This window comes from Mustela nigripes, chromosome 16, assembly GCF_022355385.1.
Source record: "Mustela nigripes isolate SB6536 chromosome 16, MUSNIG.SB6536, whole genome shotgun sequence".
NCBI classification, from domain to species: domain Eukaryota; kingdom Metazoa; phylum Chordata; class Mammalia; order Carnivora; family Mustelidae; genus Mustela; species Mustela nigripes.
In genome coordinates, this window is record NC_081572.1 from 56206951 (window position 1) to 56227521 (window position 20571).

Consider the following 20571-nt stretch of genomic DNA (forward strand, 5'->3'; position numbering starts at 1 on the left):
TGGATTTATTCCAGAGGGGACTATAATCATTATAAACAAGATAAAAGAAAAAGCATCCCAACAGAAACAGATTTCAATGTGGAAAAGCTTTGCTGCTTTAAAAATAGTAATAATAATAGTAATAATAATAATAATAACAATGGCAATAAAGCTGATCTGGTTCAGTTGTTTGGTTCATGGATGAAGAGGTTTCCCACGCAAGGACACACAGCACCCTGTGGTGGACCCTTCCATGATGATTTCCTTTACTTGCCCCACTCTTGGGAGGCTTGGGGGGTTTTTTGGTTTGGTTTTAGAGGTTTGGGTTTAAGTCAGATAATGTTTCTCCAGAAGTCCTTTGACACCCCTCTATCTTCCTCTTCCTCTTCCAAGCTTCACATTCCCTCCCCACATTCCCAGGACTGATCTACCAGGTGAGAGGCTATGGTAGGGAAGGGCATACCTCCGACACGTAGGACACCCACTCTTTGTCACTGTTGGGCCTCCTGGAGTAAGAGTTGTAGACAATGGCATCCTTCACCAGCACAGCTAGGGCTCTCAGGATGAAAGAAGCAAACAAGTTCATGTGGATGTAGTTGCGTGTGCAGTGGAGTTTTCTGTGCAGGGAGAAAACCAGGTGTCTTCCCTCAGGAAAGAATGGTTCAGACCAACAGATGTGTGCCTGAAACACCTGTGCATCTATCACTAGAGGGCAGGTGTTGATAATGTAGACTCCAGAGCGGTACAGCTGGGTTATGTGATTTTCTCTGGTGCCTTATTTCCCTCATCTGGAAAATGGCGATAACAGTTACACATTGAGTAAAAATTGAGAAACTGAGGCAGAAGGGTTAAATCAGCTCTCGAAAGTCCTAGAGAAGGAAGTGGTGGAGCTGAAACCCAGAAACTCTGAGGCCGAAGCAGCACTCTCCAAGTTTCTACTATCTATCAGTACAAGAGCGCTTACCTCAAGGATTGCAGGGGTACCAGTCACTTGACTGGTGCAAAGTACTCACACAGTACCTACACATTGTACATATCCAGATAATGTCAGCTTTTATCGCCTCCTCCTCACCTACCTGAAGCCTTCTGTAGGTTCTTCTTTTGTACTGGCTGGTGTAAAACTCTGTGTCCTCTGTCTCTCTAGCCAAAAGGGACCTTTGCCATCACTGTGCCCTCCCAGTTCTGCCTGTGCCCCCAGTACAGCACAAATCTGCCTGGTTTTAGAGCTATTGTTACTTTTTAAATTTCTGAACAGTACCCAAGGCAGGTCTTGTGTTTTATTATTTATGCATCTTTCTCCCTAATTGGATTGGGTGCCACTCAAAGGCAGGGACTCGATCTTAATTTCTAGCACGAGACAAAATGGGCATCTGGTCAACCCCTAGGCTTAGCTAAAGTAACTTCTAGTGTTGGACAGCTACTCTCTCCAGGCTTGCTCCTGGGACTTTGGGAAGGTGACTGAAGGAGGTTGTGGACAGCAATGGGTACAGGCTGTGAAATTCGCCCACTGCTCAAGAATTGCTCTCCAGATGGCGCATATGGTCTTGACTTTAATCTAGGAGCCTGAGATTGAGGGTTAGAGGAGCCCAGGTGGGAAGCCATTATGGAGCTAGCATCCTGGTCTCCAGATGCCCATCTAGGTCTCCTGCATCGTTATCCAATGCTCATTCTGCCATGTTATCCTCAGTGATGTTGCTGAAGGAAGGATGAAAGGCAGCCCTTGGAGGGTCCCCTAGGGTCCATAAATATCTCACTTGGGTGATTTCTAAAAACACGATTTAGTAAAGTACACTAAGGCTTTAGATTCTGAGAAATAATATAAGGGAATGAAAATGTTCAGTCTCTAAACTGCCTGCTCGTGAACCTGCCCCCATCACTCACCAGCCACGTGACATTGGGACAAGGTACTCGATTTCTCCATATTTCAGTCAACTCACTTATACAATGAGGCTAATGAAAATGCTAATCTCCTAGGATTAGAATTAGCTTCAATTAGGAAGACATTTAAATGACTTAATACATGTAATTTGCTCAGGAATGTGCCCAGCACCGAGGAAGGACTCAGATGATTGATAGCTAACTGTAGTCTGGGGGCCCAGCTCTACCACTCACTAATTTGCTTTGGGAAAGTTTCTTAATCTCTTCTGTAAAAATCATGCCTCTGGCAGGGTGGTGTAGACAGGAGGTTGTCCAATCTGGAGGAGGCTAAAGCAGAGGTATGACTCCCCGAGTCCAGTTCCAGGTGTACTCTGTGACCACCAGCAACCCAGATCCTCTCCCTGGACTTCTTAGATCCCTTTCCCCTTCACCTGCAAAATGGAGTTGATGGGCCCGAGACTCTCTCCCATCCCTTCTAGCTCTGATGGGTCATGACATCAGCCAGCCCAGTCTTCTGCACTCTAGAGGGAGCCAACGAACAAATCCCAGGATGGACACCTGAAGACCTGTAAGCAGAGGTTCCACTCACCGGAGAAACAAGAGGAGGGTGAGTGCCAGGAGGAGGGAGACGATGGATAGGGAGTACCCCACGGTGTACAACAGCTGCAAGGTCGACAGCAAGGCATGGTGTTCCGCCTGAGCACAGACAAAGAGCAGATCTGAGCACCAAGCCAGGCAGCTATGATCTCCACCCCCCAGCTCCATGCCCAGGAGGATCATGGCTCTAGGCATGCGCTGTAGCCTTGTAGACACCCAACTAGGGTAGCTAAGACTGCTCTCTGGCCCATCTCAGAGGCCAAAGAGCCTTGATGAACTGAAATGCCCACAGGAGGGTTTCACTTCCATGGTCGGTCCTATAGTCCAGCCTTGATGCACTAGGATAGACACTACCATGGAAGAATTGTGCTCAGAACAAGAAGGTGCCTTGGAAATAAGGACAGGTGGTGTTTTGTTTGTTTGTTTTTGTTTTGCTTTGGTTTTGTTTTTGTTTTTTTTCCCCTTCCCTCTGGAAGATGGGGCCAGGTTTTGACCTGGGTGTTCCCTCCTAAAATAACTTGTCAGGAAAGATCCCTTGGGTGAAGCCCCCATAAAACAGTGCGATATTTTCTCTGAGTCCCAGGGCAGCCTGGTGGTGAACAGAGGATAATTTGCTGGAAACTCTGTGTTGTCGTGATTTTTTCGATGGAATCTCACCTTCTCACTCAATCCAGCACGCTACTCACCATCAAGATGACGTTTCTCGCTAAATTTTTGTACAAGAACCCACAGCAAATAAGTATTACGTGCTAAACCATGCCTTAAACTTCTCTCCAGAACCCTCTTATCAGCGTTATTAAAGGAGACCGGTGCACCATAAACGGCACGCATTTAAAGGATAAACCGGGATGAATTCAGACATGAATAGATCTGTGATTTCACCACCACATTCAAGATAGTGAACATTCCCATAACCTCCCCACAGTTTTCCTGTGACCCTTTAAAATACATTTCCTCTCATTCTCTCCCACCATCTTATGCCCAAAGTAAACACTGGTCTGCTTTCTGTCATTAGAGATTAATTTTCACTTTCTTAAATTGTATATAGGTAGAATCCTATGATAGGTTTCCTTCCTTCCTTCCTTCCTTTCTTCCCTCCCTCCTTTTCCTCTTTCTTTCTTTTCTTCTTTCCTCCTTCCTTCCTGCCTTCCAAATATATGTATTTGTTTATGTATTTACCTATTTGTTTATTTATCAGAGAGACAGAAAGAACAGAAGTAGGGGGAGGCAGGCAGAAGGAGAAGCAGCCTCCTGCTGAGCAAGGACCCTAACATGTGACTCAACACCAGGACCCTGGGATCATGGCCTGAGCTGAACACAGATGCTTAACCGACTGAGTTACCCAGGCATACTGAGATCTTGGTTTCTCATAATTCATCCACCTAAGAGAATCCAGAACTCCTGGAAGAAATTGCTGATTTGGGCCCAGAACAGGAAAATCATCAGATGAGTGGTCCGAGACCAATGAGAGTATTACAAAAGGACACAGGTGCCAGTCTGGAGGGATTTCATTAGCTAAATTTAGAAAAACAATGATCATCAAAATAATAAGTGAATAAAGCAATTTGTAAGTTCATAGCGATACCCAAAACCAGGGGGAAGCGGAAGGAGTCTTCTTTTCAGAAGAATGCCAGCTAGTAAATACAGAAGAAATGACAGAGGGGAGCCTGGGTGGTTTAGTCGTTAAGCGACTGCCTTGGGCTCAGGTCATGATCCCAGGGTCCTGGGATCGAGCCCAGCATTGGGCTCTCTGCTTAGCAGGAAGACTGCTTCTCCCTCTCCTATTCTCCCTGCTGTGTTCCCTCTCTTGCTGTCTCTGTTAGATAAATAAATAAAATCTTTAAAAAAAATTTTTTTTTAAATGGCAGAGCTCAAATCAACTCAGGTCAGCATCATCGATGAAGGCTGTGATACTGATGAAGAGAACAAGACACACACAGGATTCCAAAGCATCATCTTACCAGTTACTAGCCAGATAGAAAGGGAGAAGGTAGCTATACCATGGAGAGATCTGGTTGTCACTACCGAGACCAAGTGATCACACAGAACATCATTGTAGTGAGACACCTGACATTTTGGTCTCCTGGCGCGAGGCTACACAGTGTACCCAGCACCTACAAGGATGAACTTGGGTCTTACCAAGTCTCCAAACCCAACTTCCAGCTTAAAGACATGCAGAAGGTGAAGGAATGCATCAAATGACAACAAAGTTTTCGGGGTGGGGGTGGGGTCTTCACAAAGCCAGTGTCCTGGGCTGTCATGGGCTGGAATGGGGAAGATTCTAGATTAAAAGATATTAAAGTGATATGAAATGAACCCCAATATATAAACCAGAACTAGACTCTGGTTCAGGGAAGAAAAGTTCTAAAAATGGGATGGAAAAACTGGGGAAACTTGAATATAGATAAAACATTAACTGTTAGGATGTTCATTGGAATTGTGGTACTGTAGTTACGCGGAATAATGCCTTTGCTTAGGAAGGACCTGACGAATATTTAAGAGTGAAATGTCATGATGTCTGCAAATTACAGTCAAATATTCCACAAAGAGGGAGACAAAGCAAGAGTGAAGGGGGAAGTGAGGACTTTAATCCTTGTTAATATGTTTATACAGTATTAATCAGGTTAACACAGTAAAATTTTGCATTTAGATAGTGGGTCTGTGAGTGCTTATTTTATTATTCTGTTAACTTTTCTATGTGTTTGGTTATTTCAAAATAAAATGTTAAAAATAACAGATATATATCAATTGATATCTCTTATGTGCTATGGAAAACTAAATTTTATCATTAAAGTATATATATTAAAATTCCATACACACATACAAATTTACATACAAACATAATCTCCCTAAAGAGAATACTTTATCGTGCATAAGGACCCCCGACTGATGAGAAGGAAGAAATCATGTATCTCGTTTGCCAGCACTCAGAAGAGCAAAGATCTGCTACCGATAGCCTTTTTTTGGGCAAAATGTCAACCTGTTATTAGAAACACAGGCAAACATGGCCAGAAGCTGTTTTTTTATGTTTTGAGGATTTTGAAGTTGGTTTTTCATGTTTCGGGGATTTGTTGTTTTTGTTTGTTTGTTTTGTTTTGTTTTGAAGTATTTGAATTCTTGGGGAAATGGCCATTGGCAATGCCCCAGGCCTCACCTGTCTAAAGAGAGAAATCCTAACTTCTGGTCTTGGAGAGAGCAGTTTCCAATTCTGGTTTTGCTGTCCCCGCCTGCTTACCTCGGGCGCCTGCGTGGCTGAGCCCAGAGGAGGCCGTAGGCATCCCACACCTGCTGGGTCCCTCATGATCCCCTGAGTCCCAGCATCACCCAGGGACCTAGGTACTGGTCTGAGGCCCAGGCCCCACACAGACCCAATGCTCGGAATCTGCAAAACTGTTCCAAGTATTTATTAAGTGTCTATGGTGTGCACACGCTGTTATGCCCCCAGTACTAGGCCAGGGATGAGAACCCGGGCGGCCTGAAGCATCCCTATGTCACTCTTGTTGCAGAAGAAATCCAGCGGCCAAAAGTTGCTTTCATGTGACTGTGGACCTTCTCCAGGGGAGTCTGGGCTAGACCAGCTATGGGGGAAGTCCGTGTGGCCCCCAAAGCCAGCGGGGGTGGGGGACCCTGGTGGAGGGTGGTCAGGGCCCGGGGCCCATCATCACCGGGCCATGTGCACTCACGTTGCTGTTGGAGCTGTGGTTCTTGGAGCATTCGGAGTCATCCTGCCAAATATCTGTGGAGTTTTCCAGCGTCTGCCAAGTGCCCGAAGCCAAGCAGTATCTGTAGGCCCTTCCTGAGTTTTCTGAAAGTAAACATAGCTCTAGGGGAAAGGTCAGAGCACGCAGCCCGTGCCGGAGCACGTGGTAAGGCCCTCGTCCTCACCGCAAAGCTGTGGAAAATCCCAGGGAAAAGGGATTTTCACTTCCCTTTTGGGGAGAAGGGGTACTCATTAGCATCCCTAGTGTTTATTTGGGAAGGAAAGAAAAACATGGAGGCCTCTGAGTTTCATAACAAACCACGGTCCTCTAATGTCTGCTGTGTTTATCCAAAGTCTCTGGAGCTAGAACAGTTCCTGGTGACTCAGAGATGTGGGAGCCCTCAAAGGTGCAGCCCAGCTGGGAGACGTGGACCTGGGGCTTCCCGGCTGCGCACAGAGAGGGGTGTCCTGTCCTGGTGTTCTAGAGGTGGCACCATGAAAAAGAGAAAGAGGTGGACAGAGCCTGCGTGGTCACCTACAGGCTTGGTGGCCTTGAGCTTGGGGCTCTCCCACTCCCCGAGACTTCCAGTGTCTTCTTGAAGAGCTGAGGACCATCACGGTCATGGTGCCAGCCCTGCCCAGAGTGGGGGAGGATTCGATGAGTGTGTGTGTGGGCATGTGTGTGTTTGCAAGTAATCAGCACCTCTGTGTCCGTGAGGAAGGCTGCTGTGACCCAGGCATGTCCATTCCTAGGTCTCACCCCCAAAGGGATTGCCATCCCTCCTCCCCACCGGAAGGCCAGGGACCGGATTTGCAAATGAGCAACGGAAATTGTCCCAATGCCCCTCTGCACAGTGTGGACCAATGATGACTATTTGTTGAGTCTGCAGATCAGAGATCTGCTGATCTGCCCAGCTGAAGTCTCCACCAGGGTTTCTAGCTGCCCTCTCTAACACCATTCCCCAAAGCGAGCACTTCGTCTTCTCCCCCAAACCTGGCTAGTCGCACAATTTCCAGTTCCTGTTGATGGCAGACCCATCGCCCCGGTCCTCAGGCCCCAAACCTGGGAGTCATCCTTGCTTTCTGTCTGTCTCTCCTACCCTTCGTCTGGCCCATCAGTCGATCCTGTCATCTGGACCTTCCAACGTACCCCAAATCTGAGCCCTGCCTTTTGGCTTTCGTCCCCTGCTCCCTGCTTCCTGGAGCCACCCCTCTCTCTCTCTCTCTCACCCGGATTATTGCAAATGCCTCTGACGCTCTTGTCACTCGTGGTTTATGGTTCACACAGCAGCCACACCACAGCATGCCTCGCTCCAGATCTTCCAAAGGCTGTCTGAAGACAAGCCAGAGCCCTTCCCGGCCTCCCACCAAGCCCTGTAAGGTCTGGGCCCCCAGTACTCTCCGACCTAACCTCTTACTGGCTCTCTTCCCCTTCAGGGAAGCCCTCTCCCTTGCTGTTTGTGGGACATGCCAGACGTGAGCAGTGGGGACCCTGAGTCAGCACCCAGATGATGGTGAGCCTGGGTGGGGCCAGGCAGGGTGTAAGCTCAGTTCCTCTCCTCCTGCTTCATCTGACAAGTCTTGACGGTTCCTCTGCCTCTGCCTGCATTCACTCCGTCATGGTGGTCCCTTTCTCTGGATCCCTGCAGTCACTTTCAGTGTCAGCTCTCTGCCCCCCATCCCCGTTCTCCCAGCCAGCGAGCCATCCACATCAGATCCCCAAACCACAAACCGTATGAAGTCCTTCCCAAGCCTCAACCTCTTCCTGGCTCCATGGGATCTCAGCCTCCAGAGGAGAATTAAAACCCTTGGTGTCAAACCCAATTCCTATGCAATCAAGTCCCAGCCTCCTGTAGAGTCAAATATCGTCCCACCTCCCTTCCTCCATTGTGTGTCTTCTTCTGGTCTTATCCCGCCAGACCTTTTCTCCTTCTTTTTCTTCTCTAAACCCTTCCAGTGCCTCCACATTTTCTTCTCACTGTACAGATCCCTTTGGATTCTAAGATTTAATGCACAGGACGTTGAGTGGAAGAGTAATTTTCTACCTTCTGCGAATCACACTCCCATTGGGGCACTCTGGAAGCCCAGAACCCATTTTTTTTTTTTTTTAAAGCCTTTAACTCAACTCCTCCTAAGTTCAGATTTTGGACCACTTTTTCCCTTCCGGTGGAATGGACCTCCATTTTTTAGCTCTCGGGAAGAATGCACAGGTATAGGAGCTGGGCATGGGTGGTCTGCTCCATGTACCCTTGAGATCCAGGGACATTTAAGTCTTAAAGACCTTCAGCATTCCGAGGGCTGGACTTTGGTCTCCACCTCAGTTCCGTTTACAAAGTGCCTGCTGTGTGGCTGACTCCAGGCCTGCCTTTCTTATTCATTCAGTGGGGTCCCAAGAGTAGTTGTTGTTCACCTGACTTTATAGACAAGAAAACAGTTCAGAGGGCTCTAGACACTTGCCCGAAGTCACAGAGCGTAAAAGAGAAGAATGGACTCTGGACTCCACGTGCAGTGCTCTCCCCGCCCCACTGGAGCTGGCTCCCACACAGCTGTTTCCTTCAATTATCCAGACTCTCCGGTCCAGCAAACTCTGGTATCTTCCCTTAAACATCACATCTTCAGGCCTCCTGGATCACTTCCAACCGGATTTCACCAGAAGACAGTTCCACAGAACATACCACTAGCCATTCCACCCAGAAATGCACCTCTCTTCCTTGGAAACTCTCTCTTTGCACTAGAGGCCTCAGAAAATCGAAACCAAATTTTAACTGATGACTTACTGAACTGAAATTAAATACAAAATATCACCATCTCTCCTTCTCTGTAACCCATTCCCACTTGGTTTTGTCTGGAACTTTGTAATTGCTTATGTTTTTTGAGAATAGCTTTTTTTTTTTTTCCCCCCCTTATTCTTTGATGGCCTACAGTCGAATGTAAAGGAGTTCTAACCGGTCATTGTTTCTCTACCCCTTCCAGCATAAACCAACCAAGAGGCTGGGAGGCTGGGGCAGATGGGCACGTGATAACCTCCTGGGGGTCCTACATAATAGCCACTTCCTTCAAGCAAGATGGGGGCAAGCTGAGTGGTTAAAGACTCCATCCAAGTCCTATGGGGCTTAAAAGCACCACCCAGTAGCACCACCCTCTAAAGCTATCACAAGGGTAGTTTGGGTACTCTTCTTCTCCATCCAGCAAGTCCCAAGTTGGTTGTGGGTGTGAGCTTCCCAATCTCTCCCCCAGCTCTTTCTCCTCTCCATGACAACCCTCGCTGCAGCAAATTCTGTAGAAGCTGAGCATGGACTCTCCAGTCTTCAAAGAAAAGAGGACTATTGTATTAATGGAGCACCAAATGCAGAAGAATTTCAGGAAGGCAAGACGAGGTGCCCAGAGAAGAAGGAAGGTGTGTTATTGACAGCTTAGGAGACCTGTGGGGAAAGAGGACTTGAGAAAAGCACTCAGTTGCAACGTGCTCTCCCTAATTGCTCCCCGGATGGCCTACCCAGGAGGGACCAGGCTTTAAGAGAACTGCCAGAAAATGGTAAAATAAGACTTACTACCTTCACGCCACCAAGGTAAGTATGAAGGGCAGGGAACGGAGACATTTCCTGGAGAAGAATGAGGCCAGCACACGTATCGATCAAAGGTCCCATTACAAAAGGTCCCTGTGGGGAGAAAAGGTCCTGCATGAGGGCCATGTTGAAGCACCAGGGCCACCGATGGAGGCAAAATCTCCTCCCTGGCACGGGAAGCTGGTGTATCCTATGCAGGAACTAGCATGGGAGTCCCACTCTCCAGATACATCAAGGATGAGGAACAGTGTGGGGAGGAAGGAATGCTTAATGCACCCCCAAGCTCTGTGGCTTTGTCTACTCAACCTGACCTCTGGCAGCGGTCCCGTCAGTTATGTCCATGTGCACGTCATGCTGATGCTGGTTTATTTTACATAGACTGAACTATCACACAAACTCGGGGTCAGGAGGACACTTGGAGGTTTACCCAGTGCCTTCTGTTCTATAACTCACTACAGAATTGTCAAACCTTCATCAGTTAGATGCTGGAACACCCTGACTGTGAAATGCACAATATGACCCATGAGTACAGGGGGGTCCAAAACTGAGATTCTTGGTTGCACATATCCAACACAACCCACAACCTCTGTAGGGTCATATTTCTCTATTTGAAGACCAACTCAACAATCATAATGAGGCATTTGCACCACCTCAAATTCAGGGGACGATTTGCACCCTGGCACTTGGTGAAGAGATGCTGAACACACAGGGCCCTGCCTTATGGACCTCCTGGAATGAAAGGAAGGGGTTTCAGGTTGGATCCCAAATTCCCATATTGCAAGTTCCTCACTCTTGGGAACTAAGCATCGTTCCTGTCTGCTCCCTATTGGGGGTAGCATGCAGGGGCCACTCAGGTTGAACAACCATGTTATTGGCATCAGGATCTCACAGATGCAGATCTGCCAGCTTATGAGCTGGCTCAGGGCATCTTGTCGACCTGGATGCCAAGTGTTAGCACATGGTCTGTGCGAAACAATGTTCACCTGGCCAAGCTTCTCACGGCAGGATTCCAGAAAAAGAGAACATGCCCTACTTTGATATCAGAAAGCAGTATTCCCTAAAGTGAGGGGTGGTTCTCATAACAGGTACCAAGCCCTGATTGCCACCAGACTGGGCTGAAGAAATAGTCAGAGGGAGAGGGGTATGGCTTGAAGGTTGGGACTCTTTGAGTCAGGAAAAAGAAGAGAGCATTTATGGTATCCTGTCCTCCACTGAGCCGCTGAATGAAATCATCTGAAGGCAGCCAGGAGAATAAGAAGAGGCCAGATTTCATCATTCCAAAAAAAAAAAAAAAAAAAGGAGGGAGTGAATCTGGACATATCTGAAGAGTCAGTATGCAGGCAGGAGAGGCCATGGACTGATCAAACGATGAACATATTTGCTAGAAGGCTCTAACCCTAGTCTAGACCTGGCTAGGAGAAATGTTGGACCTCCTCCCACCCACCTACCCAACAGAATCCCAGGTTAATCTATGACAGTGGCTCAGATTATGCGATTTGGTGGTGTGGTGTCACATCTATGTATATACCGTCCCATGTACTCTTTTACGATGAGAGGCAGGGATCTCTCCTCCCTTCCCTTGAACCTGGGTAGGCTTTGGTAACCACCTGGTACAACTGAACATGGGAGAAATAGCTTCTGAAGTTGGGTCATAAAAGGCAAGATGGCTTCTGGTCATGCTTGGGAAGCCTCACCACCATGCTGGGAGGAAACTTGTCTGTATGGACAGGCCACTGAGAGTGTTCTGGCCAATGGACTCATGGCTGGGAGCCACAATCAGCCATCTGTTTTCAGTGAAAACAAGCCTTCTGATGATTCCAGCCCCCAAACACTGAGCCTTCCAACTAAATTCCAGACACCGTAGGGCAAAAACAAGTCATCCCCACTGTGCCTGGTCTGAATTCCTCACCCACAGAAACTGGGATGATGATGATGATGACTGCATTAAGCTACTGAGCTTTGGCGCTATTTGTTACACAGCCACAGATAACTCATACACCTGCTTACCAGAAGGTTCCTTGAGCAGGTCTCTCAGACACTTTTCTTTGTATTGAGCCCACTTGCGAGTTGTTTCCTCAAGGAGGGATCCTGTAACCTGGGCAGAAGAAAACCATGGTGACTCCCAGTTTACTTCAGAGGTGGCCTTGCGACCGTTCCAACACAAACTTCAAAACTTTCCACTGAAGTGGCCATAAATGGCCTGAATCAAGAAATAAGACTTCTTTGGCATCTTATATTCTATCTTAAAGGTGCACACAAATCTTATGTTAACTCCATAATCCAATCATATTGGTTTTAGTACAGATATGAAAGACTCTCTTAAAAAGATTTTATTCATTTGACACACACACAGAGAGAGAGAGAGAACAAGTAGGCAGAGCAGCAGAGGAAGAGGGAGAGGGAGAAGCAGACTTCCCATTGAGCAGGGAGCCTGATGCAGGACTCAATCCCAGGACCCCAGGAACGTGACCTGAGCTGAAGGCAGAAGCTGAACTGACTGAGCCATCCAGGCACTCCTGAAAGAATTTTACCCCCCGCCAAAATCTTCAAGTGAGGTTGATATTTTAAGAGGAGGCAATATGATCTTCCTGGATGTCACACACAATGAGATTAACAGTTGCATGCTGCTAAGATTATGTGAATCTCAAGAAGAAAAGTTCCAGTGGGAAGAGCTCCATAGTGTGTCAGGGGAAGGCTGGGAGAATTGTGGGTACCTGTGCCATCCCACCTGGCTGACTGAGGGTCCAGAGTCAAAGACTGGGTAGAGAGATACTCTGCTACCATACTGAGCCCTTGGGTTTTTTTCCCCTCTCTGTCATTAACCAATCCCTCCCACAGAACCTTAAAAATACAATATGCATGTTTGGGCTTTCCAGATAATTGAGTTGTCCAACAACATCTAATTGTGTATCTGTACCACTCGTTTTGTTTCCTTTTTAACACAACAGGGGGCTTAAAGGGGTTTTCTCTTCTTCAATTGACTCCGCTTTATTGAACACCTGTTAAGTGCCAGGCTTTGCATTAGGGAGGAACTAAAGGGGATGAGGTGATGGAGAAAACAGAGCTTCTGCCCTAAAGGACTTAGAATCTGCTAAAGATAAAATAACTGTATAATTGGCTGACAATCAAAGTCAAGTGATGTTCATACCCTATTGTTCTCTGATCCTGAAGAGTTTCATCCCCTAGTGGCTTGGTGTTGGCAGAATCAGCCACAAACCAGAATCTGGGAGTTGTCCTTGGCTCCTTCCTCCACATCATCCAACCAGGCACTAGATTCTGTCCTATACCTCTCTCCTCTCTCCTGTCTAACCCTGCTTCCCATTTCCTCTGCCTTTGGCCTGGTCTACACTGCTCCAGAGAGAGAGGTCCACAGGGCTGTCCTGCCTAAAGTCTTCCCCTCATGGCCTGTCAAGTTGAGATGACATCTCAGTCACCCCAGGGCCAAACCTCTTGACCCTAAGTCTTGTTCCTCTGTGACTCCATCTTTGCCTTTCCCACTGGCCCTCCCTTTTACCCTCATCTTCATCTTCTCGCCCCCGAAGGCTCAACTCCAGCCTAATGACCCCCCCCCCCCAGTCACACTTGACCACCTCTGTCACTGAAGTCTTGAGCCAGGAACCCTTCTTCCCAGTGCCCTGTGACTCCACACATGATTAAGTCCTATGTCCCATCATGTTGTACTATCATTGGTGGTTCATTCGTCCAACTCCTTCACTACCCCATACATTCCTTGAGGGCCAAGACATGACTTTCATCTCTGAATACAAGTCCCTAGCACTAGTCAGGAGTTACTGTCCTCAATTTCCAGCTAAAGAAACAAAGGCACAGGCATGGGGTGGAGCTGAAGGTGGGGAATGAGCATGGGAGGGGCTAGATATGTGATCTGGGATAAGGTCACCCAGTTCAGTTGGCTTTGAGACTTTGTGTCCTCTCACAAGGAGGTAAAAAACTCAAATACTTTCTTGGGCCAGGTAGACAGTCTGAAAGAATGAGGTAAGACACAGGTAGCAACAGGTGAAACAAGAGGGAGTAGAGAAGCCCAGTGTTAACTAGGGAGATGATCCATCAAAAGACACACACACACACACACACACACACACACCATTGATGAGCCCTGTGGATGTCAAGCTTCCATGTTCTGAGTCACGAGTATAGTCTATCCCCTCCCTCCTCTGCCCAGCATGGCCTACCCCCCCCCCCCCCCGATACTACAGAAGGCACAATGACACCTGTGAATAATTCCTTTGCTTCCCTTCCAGAGAACCACACAGACAACTTTTTGAAGATCTGGTAGAGTCATAGGTAGACCAGAGATTACCAAATGTTCTCAGGTCATGGCGCCCTTGGTGACTTGCCATTTTTCCATAGTCCCCCTGAGCCAAAAGAAAGACCTGAAGTCCGATTTTTTGAGTAGGTAAGGCCAAAGGACGTCAGTATTCGCAACCTAACAATGCCTACTGGAGATTGCACAACTTCCCAAACTCGGGGATCCGATAGGACACCACCTTGATCCACATGGATGTTTGTGCAGTACTTGCTTTTCAGTACAGCAATTGCAACAAACAAACGATCAAACAAAAAACCAGCTTTGCAGAGATACAACATCAGCAAAGGGAATGGGGCACGATCTAATGCTGAAACCAGGAACTACCTTGAGCTAGTAATTCCCAGGTTCTGGCAGATGTCATGGGTCGCTTTGCTTCCCTTGAAAAATTAAAATATCAGGGCACCTGGGTGGCTCAGTGGGGTAAGCCTTTGCCTTCGGCTCAGGCCATGATCTCAGGGTCCTGAAATTGAGCCCCGCATCAGACTCTTTGTTCAGCGGGAAGCCTGCTTCCCCCTCTCCCTCTGCTTGCCCCTCTGCCTGCTTGTGATCTCTCTGTCAAATAAATTAAAAAAAAAAAAAAAGAAAATTAAAATACCTTACAGCACCCCTGTGAGCTCACAGTGGTGCTTTTGAGGCACATTAGCACAACCATCTGGAAACCATGGGATTAGCCAATAAGTAATAACAATGATGATAATGATGAGGAAATAATTGGCATTTACCCTTAGGCTTCAGTTTCCAATAAACTTTCAATCTCCCACAATACCTTCTGTCTCTGAGTTACAGCACAAGAGTCACAAAGGGAGTTTATTAACACACTGTTTAGGAAATTCAGCTTCCCGACGGGACTATAACTGGATTCGTATTATTTTTCACATGTTCGGCAAAGAAGCTGAGAACCAACTTATCAGCTTCCAGAATCCTCCAAGCCGCCAAAGTTAGACACTTTCTTGGATAGAGAGCTACTTATATTGTCAGGGACATCACTGCAACTGGCCAAGGAAGAGACAATAAAATCAGTCATGCATGTGAGCTGTGTCCCTGGACTTACTCTGCCCTCTTCCCCTGCCCTTGCCATGACTGATGGTCATGGTCAGAAGAAGGGGAAGGAGAAGGAACCCTACAAAGCACCAAATTTGTTCAGTTCAGGGGAGCTGGACAGACTGTCTTCCCAGTTACTTGTTCCAAAGACATGAAAAACACAAGATAAGACGATTACATCCAGATCCAAACAAGGTAAGGAGGCAAAGAAATAGCACGAACAGATGTTTTCTCTTTTTTGTTTTTTTAAGATTTATTTATTTATTTATTTATTTGACAGAGAGAGATCACAAGTAGGCAGAAAGGCAGGCAGAGAGAGAGGAAGGGAAGCAGGCTCCCTGCTGAGCAGAGAGCCCCATGTGGGGCTTCATCCCAGGACCCTGGGATCATGACCTGAGCCGAAGGCAGAGGAGAGGCTTAACCCACTGAGCCACCCAGGTACACCCAGATGTTTTCTAACTGGGAAAAAAATCAACTTGATCTTGATTCCTCTTTCCCTTGAGTGGGCAGCCAGCATCAATGCCCACCTTGGCTGAGAAAGCAATCAAGGGAAAGGGAAAAAAGACCTTCTGTGAATTGCTCTCAATCCATTTTACTGTATTCTTTGTTCAAGAAGGCATACGCCTCTCTGTAAATCGAACACAAAATTGCAGGAGAGCCCCAAAAGGGGAGAAGGTGGAATCCTAATCTTAGTATCAGAAATGACCGTCTCCTTCCAGCCTCTTCTATCTGGGCACATGCTTCCGTTTATTTATTTTTTTTTTTCTTTCCCTTTTTATTTTAACTGAAAAAGGAAATCATCTAGTTTCATGCTTCTACCAGAAGGTGCATTGTGAATATACATCCATTTCAAGAGCCATACTTCTAAAACATCATTTTAACAGCTACGTGATGTTCGGTAAGGGAATAGGATATGATTCAGTTTTCAAATCCTCCAGCATTGAACACTTACATGGGCCAAGACGCTTGCTAATATAAATTCTGCTGTACTGGAAATATTCACAATTAAACATTCGAGCACATCTTTATTTTCTTAGGAGAAATTCTTTCAACTGGAATTTCTGGGTCATTGAATACACACATTTTTAAAGGGTTTTGATAATGGACTGACAACCTATCCTCGCCGAGTTGTTGTTTTTTTTTTTTAATTTAAAAATATGCACCTTTTTACGCTCCCCTCGGCAATGTAGGAAAGAGCCACAAATTCACTTCTTAATGAGCCTGAGAGAGAGAGTTTATGTTTTTCAAAGCCAAAGCAACTGTTAATTAACTTAAATGAGTCCAGCGAGGGGGTGGGTGGGTGGACTGCTTGAATTTAGAAACTAAACTATCCCTGAGAATTTCTCATTAAGTGAATTTTTAGGAAGACTTCCTGCCAGAAAACACGCCACGGTCATTTATATTCCATGCAGGGAACGCGTCTGTGAACAAAATCCATCACGAATGTCTAGCAAAGCCTTGTAATGTAAACATCTGGGGGAAAACTATGGGATTTAAGACCAAGACCCGAGGAGGGGGGGGGCAGGGGTCATCAGGGTTAGGGAGGACAGACGGGGTGGCAGGTGGGGGAGGGGGCACTGCTCACAGGGACATTATTGATTAGGAACATGCTAGATGAAAGGGAAAAGGTGTGGCGTTGTCAGCGTCCTACACCAGCCTGAAGCACTGAAGATTTTGCGGGTGTAACATACATATAGTCATATGTCCACAGCTGCCGCGGCATGCTGGGGAAGAGAGAACCCAGGGCTTGCCTCTGGGCAGAGGAAGTGGCTGAACTCACAAGTCAGAGGATGGCAGGTGACAGTCATCTAACAGGGCTTGGCACCCAGTGGGCAATGCACGAGCACCAGTGCACGATCGTGTGCAAAAGGGGAAGGAAACTAGACAGCTAGCTGGAGGGGTGCACTCGGTTGGAATATGAGCTCTCTGAGTTCTGTATGGACTGTCCCAGGAAGGGTCCTGCCCCTATCGGGCTGGTGGTTCGTCCAGACGCTGCTACCACCACAGGGATTCCATGAAACCACCTATCGGGCTCACATCCTCGGTCTGTGAGGGCTTGAAGGCAGCCTCTGGGAGAGATCGGACACAGAGAACTTGGCAGGTGTTGTCTGCCTGTCTGGTTCCAGGTTAGCACCAAAGAAAACCTGATGAGGTGAATATTTACAGCATCACGGCACCACGGCTCTCCCTAGATGGGGGCAGGAGGGATTTGGAATCCCAATGTCTACACACACACAGACGAACTCCACCCATGGACCGACCAAAGGAGAAAGAGAACCCTTCCTCAAGCCACTTTCATTTCTCGGGTGAATGGGCCTGGGGTTCCTTCATGTTAGGGTCCAGCATGAAAAAGGAACCTCCAATGGGAAAGGGGGCAAAAGTCTAGTCTCCCTGGATAAGATTAAAACAAGCTGAAAGTGCCTGGGTGGCTTGGTTGGTGAAGTGTCTGCCTTTGGCGCAGGTGGTGATCTCAGGGTCCTGGGATTGAGTCCTGAGTTGGGCTCCCTGCTCAGTGGAGAGTCTGCTTCTTCCCTCTGCCTCCCCTTGCTTGAGCTTGCTGTCTCTCAAATAAACAAATAAATAAAACCTTTAATGAAAAAAAAAAAAAGAATAAAACAAGCTTCCAGAATGCCCACCATGTAGGTTGGGTCACACACATTGTAGGACACAACCTTGAAGCCCTCAAACATCACACCCTAGGGTTACTGTAGCCAACACGGAAAAGTGTTTTCATCTGTAAGTGGATTAAAAGGAGGGACTCCCTTGAGGAGCACGAAACGAGTTAATACAAGGGACACACCTGACACTTGCCGATAGCACGATACTCTTTAAGTCTGATCCTATGTTTGTTAGGGGCAAAAAAAAGCATAGGTAAAAAAATAGCAGAAAAAGTTCTGGGAGTTTAAGCCCCCAAAGGCGAACGAGGGTGATTACTGGGCAGTGGGAATACAGTAATTCGTAGTTGGTATTTACACTTCTTTGAAGTTTATACGTTCACTTTTTAAAACCATGGCCATCCTATATTTTTATACTAAGAAGAAAGGAAGGAAAGAAAAGGAAAAATGCAAGAAGAGAAAACCCCCTCACAGTCCATCAACCTTTAAATACTCGGGTCTGAGAAAATTGTAAAAGCAGACAGGAGGCTATCTGGGACCAGTTTAAATGCTATGCACAGAGTTCATGATGACCCTGGAAAATGCTTACAAAATAATGTAAAGAGGGAAAGCCAGGATACAGAACACTTTCTGCGTCATAATTTCAGCTGCTCAGAAACACGCATAGAAAAAGGATTTGCAGGAAATATGCCAAAATAGTAACAGCGATGACCTCCGAATATTAGGCTTATGGTTAATCATTGCCGCCTCAATACTGTTTTATATTTCCCAAATTGCCCGCGACAGCCCAAAACTGCTTCTGGGATCCGAAAAGATGCAGAACTGACCCTAATAGCAGACACCATGACAATCCAAATCATAAACCCTCTTACTTGCTTGATGGAGACCAGGACCAGCAGAGCGAGCATGGGCCTCGCAGGGGCCGGGGGAGAGCGCTTCCTGGAGGGAGGGGGAGGCCTGGCCCCCCGGGCAGTAGCAGGGGTGTCCATGGGCAGCAAGTGGACTCGGGCTGGGGGATCCCGCTTTCCTTCTCCCGGGCGCTGCCTCGCCCGGCGCCGGCCTCACCTTCCTCCCCCTGCGAATTCACAGGCGCGGGCGCGTTTCTCGAACAGTCCAAGATGGACCACAGGCGGCGGCCTCCTGCATTCCTCCAGGCACCGCGCGAGGAAATGTTTGCACAAACCCTCTCCACGCCGCGCGGAGAGCATCTGGACGGGCTAGAGCCACCTACCGATGATTCTCCCGGGTTTCCCATCGGCGGTGGCTCATCCCCCGCCCCAGCACCCCACCCCACCCCCACCCCAAAGGCAGGGAGATTTTTCCCAGACCTTGCCCCAAGTCAGCTGCGCTCCAGGGACTTCCTCAGCAGAGGCCCGCCCCGGAGGAAAAGCCAGGGCCTGGGTGTCCGGGGGTTCTGCTCCTAAAACCCAGCTCAGGGCACGAGGCCCGCGGGCCAGAGCCTCGGGTTCCAACCCCTGAGCTGCCAGCCAGCTCTGTGGTGGGCGTCTTGGAGAGGGAGGCACGTTTCTTACCCAGACCCCCAAGGGCAGGGTCTCCTTCGGGGGAGGGGTGCTGTCTATGCAAACACTTGGAGGGAGAAAGCGGCTTGGACTCAGGATCGTGTCTACCCAAGAGCCCGGGACGTGCGGGAATGCCAGACAGCCCTCTGGATTGCCCCATTGCGCCCCCGGCCCACCTGGCAGAGGCTTGCCCCAAATGCACCCCGCCCCTCGCCCCATGATTTGTGCAGACTCAGCAAGTGCGCATGTGCAGAACCTTTCGGCCCCAGACCACCTGCTTCACGCATCCTCACGACAAGCAGGTGCGGGGCGTGACGACTGCTCCACCCAACGGCTGGGGAAGTGAGGCGCGGAGAGGTTAGGTTGCCGGCCCACGGCCACACAGCCGTGAACGGCAAGGCGGGGAGACCCAGCATCCCCCGACACGGCTACCTGGTCAGGTGCTGATCTTCCCTTAACTCTCCCGGGACCGTCCTCTTCCCAAGCGAGCTCCTCGCGGGGCCTCGGCTCGGCCCTTCTCGCCCGACCTCTCCCTGCGCAAGCTTCCCCGCCTCCAGACCGGGGACCTGGACCCGGGAGGAAGCCATCCTGCCTGGCTGAGACGCAGGTGGGCTAGAGACAAGAAGATCCTGTTTTCATTTAGGCTAGTTTTTTCTCTCCATTCCAGTCGGACGGAGGAGCTCCTCTTGGCTGACTTGTCTGAGTGAATGAATTCCGGACGGTTGGTGAAAAACAAGTAAGGATCACTTCCTAGAAGCACTTGGCAATCTTAAGATCCCGCCCGGCCACGTGGCAAGATTTTAAAACTTAGTGGACAAATGCTCCTAGTGAACAAAGACCCCCCAAATGGACGGGGACAATAGTACAACCTCTGGAATCAGCATGGTCGTCTCCGGGACAGCAGGACAGAGAGTGCCTGACAATGCTCCGATTCTTTTCCTTTCGGCCAGAAAGCCATTCTGGAACCTCACGATAATGACTGTGTCTTCCACGCTGCACACTGGCAAAGGAAATGCCTGCCCGGTAAGAATATTCTAGCTAATCTCTTTGAACGCATTCTCAAAAACGTTCTTTTTCTGAAGGGAGAGGGGTTGGGGCTGCGCAGGACCTCCCTGCTGTTGGACAGATGCCATCTAGTGATGAGATGTGATAAATCCTCTTCCCACGAGACAGGTGGCCAAGCCCACAAACCAGGGCTCGCAGGACATGGCCCTCTGCCTGCGCCAACAGGAGGTAGAGAGTCAGAGGGACTCACGTGGCACCACCCTTCTCTCCTACCTGCCCAGTCTGCAGGTGTATCTGGGGGATCCTCAGCTCAGCTGCAATCTAGGACCTGTGTTTCAGACGC

The 20571-nt window shown here is 48.3% G+C and overlaps 1 protein-coding gene across 1 annotated transcript in view; it reads right to left on the reverse strand.

Moving 5' to 3' along the window:
• Positions 1–20242, reverse strand: part of GLP2R (glucagon like peptide 2 receptor) — a 42257-nt gene extending 22015 nt beyond the window's left edge. Inside the window, exons 1-6 of the mRNA XM_059379457.1 lie at positions 20093–20242; positions 11728–11815; positions 9709–9813; positions 6138–6259; positions 2447–2553; positions 443–596 (exon numbers count right to left, since the gene is read on the reverse strand). Of these exons, the coding sequence (XP_059235440.1) occupies positions 443–596; positions 2447–2553; positions 6138–6259; positions 9709–9813; positions 11728–11815; positions 20093–20107 (591 nt within the window). The 5' untranslated portion in view covers positions 20108–20242. The remainder of the gene's footprint in view (positions 1–442; positions 597–2446; positions 2554–6137; positions 6260–9708; positions 9814–11727; positions 11816–20092) is intronic.
• Positions 20243–20571: the final 329 nt, after the last annotated feature.